At 55.2% G+C, this 4,709-nt stretch overlaps 1 protein-coding gene across 1 annotated transcript; it reads left to right on the top strand.

Annotated features, from left to right (window-relative positions):
- The first annotated feature begins 619 nt into the window (after positions 1 to 619).
- On the top strand, positions 620 to 4,475 carry LOC114704672 (secreted Ly-6/uPAR domain-containing protein 2). The gene is made up of 3 exons (XM_028886041.2): positions 620 to 808; positions 3,756 to 3,860; positions 4,127 to 4,475. The coding sequence occupies exons 1-3, from the start codon at positions 757 to 759 to the stop codon at positions 4,261 to 4,263; spliced, it is 294 nt and encodes a 97-aa protein (XP_028741874.1). The 5' UTR covers positions 620 to 756; the 3' UTR covers positions 4,264 to 4,475.
- Positions 4,476 to 4,709: the final 234 nt, after the last annotated feature.

Raw genomic sequence — 4,709 nt, 5'->3', positions numbered from 1 at the left:
GGGCCTCCCGCCTGGCCTGAGAGCCTGTACAACCAGTCTATTGGCAGATGATCCCTGCCCTACTAAATGTCACTTTGGTTTCTTACCCCAACCCGGAACCTTTTTAACACCAAAGGCTTTGCTTCCCCGTCCTGCTGCCACTGGGCATGTACCACAGGACTTCGTTTCCTTGGTACCATGTCAGTACAATCCCTGGATAGGAACACTCACCCCTTGTCCCCAGGACTATGTGAATAGCCATACTTCTCCTGACTTTCTTAGTCTCGGGAGGGCCAGGACAGGGCTGAAGCCTGATCTGGCAGATGAGAAAGCGCTGACCTCTCAAAATCCTGGCCGCCGTGCTCCGGGCAGAGTGAGCTGCTGAGGAAGACATTGTAGTTTCATCTGGACTCCGCTCCATTCACACTCGCCAGGGGAGGGGAGGGGGAGAGTTGTTTGCTTCTGCTGTGCCCTCCATGCAGCTGCAGGGTGAGATGGACCTGGACTGAGCTTCCAGCCTGAGCAAGGCCTTTCTTGAGAGCCTTGGGCCTGATGATTGGGACATCCCTACTCCATGGAGGAGGGAAGAAGGCTTGTGAAATTGTACCAGGCTCCCTGAGGCCACGCGGCAGCAATCTCTGCCAGCACCCATCTGAGCCGGGTTGCAAGTGACTCAGGCCTGGGAGCCAGCAGCACTGGGAGCCAAGGGTGGAGTGGGAGCCACAAGCAGGTATAAGGGGTGGCCAGGGAGTCAGCCTCATCCTTAACACGGAGAACATGAGGCTCCTCTTCTGGTTCCTTCTGGCCGTGGTCTTGAGCATGGAGCTGGGTGAGTTGGGGGCGGGGAGGGTGGCCACTTTTTCTACTGCCCTTTCTTGTCACTGTCCTTCCAGTCTGGGCCATCACTCGCCCTTGGGGGTACCCCTTTCTTGTCCCCCTCTTCTCATCCTGGGCACCAAGACCCTCTCTACCCACCAGCTTCTGTGCTCTGCCATTGACCTTCATAGATTCCGAAACCCTCTTCTCTGGACCCCACAACATTCAGCACCGTCCTCAGCTTACTTCTCAGTTTGAAGTCCACCCCAAGGCCTCTCCAGTTCCATAGCAACACCCTTGCACACACACAAAGCCGGGTATACCTCTGCTGCTTTACCCTCCTCCAGCTCTAGAGCCCCGGCTAGTCTGCAGCCGTTCTCTCCCGATGCCCTTCTACCTCCTTGCTTAGATTCCATCTGTTCTGCCTTCCTTGGGCTTCTTCATCCACTTGACTTCAGTCCCCTCAGATGTCTATACCCTAGCTTCCTTGGCTTTAGTCACAGGCGCTTTGACCCCCAGTGCCTGTGGATGGCCTTCCAGGGACAACCTCGAATATCACTGCCTATGCCTGGCCTCGACATCACTTAGCGGGGCCCAAGTTGTTCCTATATCCAACCCCAACCAATGCCTGTGCAAAGAAACAATTGCCCCTGTTGTCCATTAGCAACCTGTGCTCCAAACTCAGCCAGCCCCAGCTCCCAGAGGCCTCACCTAGTAAAACCTCGGTTTCCATCCATGGGTGGGAATGCTCTAGAACCTGGGGTCCTCCTGAAGTGAGGTGGGAGGTCCATGCATACATCTCTGGCTAGATTTCACCCTTCTTGGCTTGGGCCTCATGGGAGATTCTATGACCTGAGAAAGCCTGAACTATTGTCCCCCAAAACCTTTAGGACAGACCAGATCCACTTTGATGGTCCTGAACTCAAAGTTGAGAGAACTGTCACTGTCACGGCTGAGGTTTCAGAGGGAGTGCTCAGTCATGGGCCAGTCATCCTCTCTGTCTTAACCAAGACCCTAGTATTTCGGGAGTGTCTGTGAGCCTGAGACCACACTCTACACTGGGACCTCCCAGTCTCTTCCTCCATGGAAATCATACCTGCCCCTCAAGACAAAAGCCTCAAGCCTGGACAGTTAGAAGTTGGAGGGAGCCAGGCTCCATGTGCCTCTCTCAGCATATCCCATGTCCTACATCTTTTCTGGGTGCCTGCTCTGTCACCCATGGGTAATGCCATCTCCCTGGGGCTCAAAGCAGCCTGGGAAGGGTGGACTGCATCCTAAAGCTGACCTCAGAGTGAGCAAACAGGATCAGAGGGAGTCAACTGTACCTGGTAACATTGCAGTGGGACCGGACCTGGTGGACTCCGCTGTCCCAAGACTCAGCCCATTGTCTCTCTCACCCTCTTCTCCAAAGCCCTCCCTTTCTTTCTAAGCAAGTCTTGACCTGGGGTCATCCCCATGACCCTATCGCTGCACCCAGAGCCAGTTTCTTTTTGAGAGCTAAATCTTCCTGGCCTCCTTGATGAAAATACAAAAAAAAAAAAAAAAAAAAAAAAAAAAACAATTGGCCGGGCGGCGGTGGCGCACGCCTTTAGTCCCAGCACTCGGGAGGCAGAGCCAGGCTGATCTCTGTGAGTTCGAGGCCAGCCTGGGCTACCAAGTGAGTTCCAGGAAAGGCGCAAAGCTACACAAAGAAATCCTGTCTCGAAAAACAAAAACAAAAAACAAACAAAAAAAATTAAAAAATAACAAGGCCAGCCCATGCATCGAAGGAGGACCTCTGCCCAGAGCTGAGAAGCTCCTTGGGAGGAGACGGCCTATGAGCTGGGGCTAGCTTGTGCAATATTGATGATGGGAAGATGAGTCTGGACAAAGCTAGGAGGCATGGAGAGGAAGAGGAACGGGAGGTGGTACCGGTCCTATTCTCCCCAGCACCTTGCCTGATCCTTTGGTGCCCCATCCACCTGTTCCTCAGTCAGCTGCCGTCTAAGCCCTTCTCTGTCCAGAAAACCCATGTGCAGTCTGTCTTTATCATCCATGGGACAGCTACAGGCTTGGGGCTTTTGCTACCTGTTTGTGTCTCTGGCAGAGTCTCAGCTTTCTCTGCAGGGATGGTAAACAATCAAGGCTCTCCTCTCCAGTACTACTCAGTGGCCCAGGCAGGATGGGACAGGGCCTAGGAGTTTCCCCACGCGGTGTCGGCTCTGGACTTGCACAGAGCCATCATGCATCAGCGTGATTGGTACTGGAAGGGGCAGGCCATGGGGTTAGGGATTTTATAATCCAGGGAAGGGAGCCTCAGGAAGCAATAAAGAGATTCGGGGAGGCAGGGAGACAGATGAGGGGATCCAGGGAAAGCAAGAGAGAGCATGGTAGGCCACTTGCCCAACTGGCAACCCCTGGGCTGGATGCGAGACGAGTGATGTAATATTTGCCAGGAAAATGGCAAACAGAACTCAGTGGGCTCCCACCTTCCTTCTGTCTGGCCTTGCCATGGACTCCCTACTAAACGGGTAAAGGCCCCATTGCCTCAGACCGCAGAACATTTATACCAAGGGGTATAAATGATCCTTCTGGGGTCCCTGGAGGTAATGAGGGCATGGCTAAAGTCTCAGGCCCCCATCCCTCCCCCACCCCCGTCTGCAGGAGCCTGAACCTGCACCCCTCTCCCCCAGGAGGTCTCACCTCTGCTCCATCCAGCCCTTGGTGCTCTGAGCAGAAGGACACAAGCCGGCTGGTTCCAACATGATCACTTGTATCTCACCCAGTGGTAGGCTGAGCCCCAGGGTCTCACTTAGCCCCTCCTCCAAGGCCTGAGAGGGGCTTTGTGCCCTAGATCAGGGTTGGGAAGCTGGGCTACAGAGACGTGGGGCTGGCGGAGAATGGAAGCGGGGTGCTGCTGGGTACCAGACGCTGCGAGCAGAAGTTGCTCACCGGCTGCCCCTCTCCCTGTCTGCCTGTAGCTGTAACCCAGGGCATGCGGTGCCACCTGTGCAAGGGCTTTGGAGGCTGTTCCAAACCGTCCGACTGCCCAAGGAGCTCCACCCACTGTATCATCATTGGCACCCGTGAGTGTGGTGGGAAGGGTGGGCTGGACACGCCCTCCTCGCATGGAGAGCTGGCGCACTGGGCAGGCAGAGCCCAGAGCCCATGTGGTGCGGCCCGACAGATCAAAAACAGAGTAGAGACATGTCTGGCAACCTCTTACTAGGGCAGAGACCAGGCAAGGGCTCTCCGTGCCTGGGGGTGACTGACCCTCAGCGCCATGGCTGAGGGGGTGGAGGTTTGGGCAGCTGGGAGATGCAGGTAGCATGGTCTCTCTCTTGTCGCTCAGGATCTCCCATCAGCTTTACAGACCTGCCTCTGGTGACGAAGATGTGCTACAATGGCTGCCCTGAGGTCTCCAAATTGGGCTTGGGCCCTCATGTGTCCCTCGTTTGCTGCCAGTCCAATCTCTGCAACAAGGACTGACGACACTCCGTCACTACCAGCTGACCCCACAGAACCTGACCCTTGGAGGTTATTCCAACCTGGTCAAAGCACCCCAACCCCGACTCATACTTCCTCAGGAAGTTCTAAGTGAAGTCCTATGCGAATCCACGGTGGTACAGACTTAAGGTCCTAATTCACTGTGGGCCGTCCTCAGTGTCAACAAATCTCCCAATAAAAAAGCAGCTGGATCACATGGTTTGAGTTGTCCAATGGAAGCAGCGTGTTGGGCACTGGATTCAGGCAATTCCTTGGCCCCTCCCCATCTCTTGTCAGCAATGGCCTCCTTGGCCCAGGCCGTCTGCAACAGCCCCCACTGATCCTTTCTCTTTCACCAAGTGCCTGCCTATTTCCAGGTAGACACAGGGCCTGAAAGGCACAGGGGCCTGCAGATGGCTACTACTGCAGGCTGTGAGGGGGAGCTGAGT

Source organism: Peromyscus leucopus, chromosome 20 (assembly GCF_004664715.2).
Source record: "Peromyscus leucopus breed LL Stock chromosome 20, UCI_PerLeu_2.1, whole genome shotgun sequence".
Classification (NCBI taxonomy): Eukaryota; Metazoa; Chordata; class Mammalia; order Rodentia; family Cricetidae; genus Peromyscus; species Peromyscus leucopus.
The sequence above is the reverse complement of the archived record's forward strand: the minus strand, read 5'-3'. Positions and strand labels throughout refer to the sequence as shown.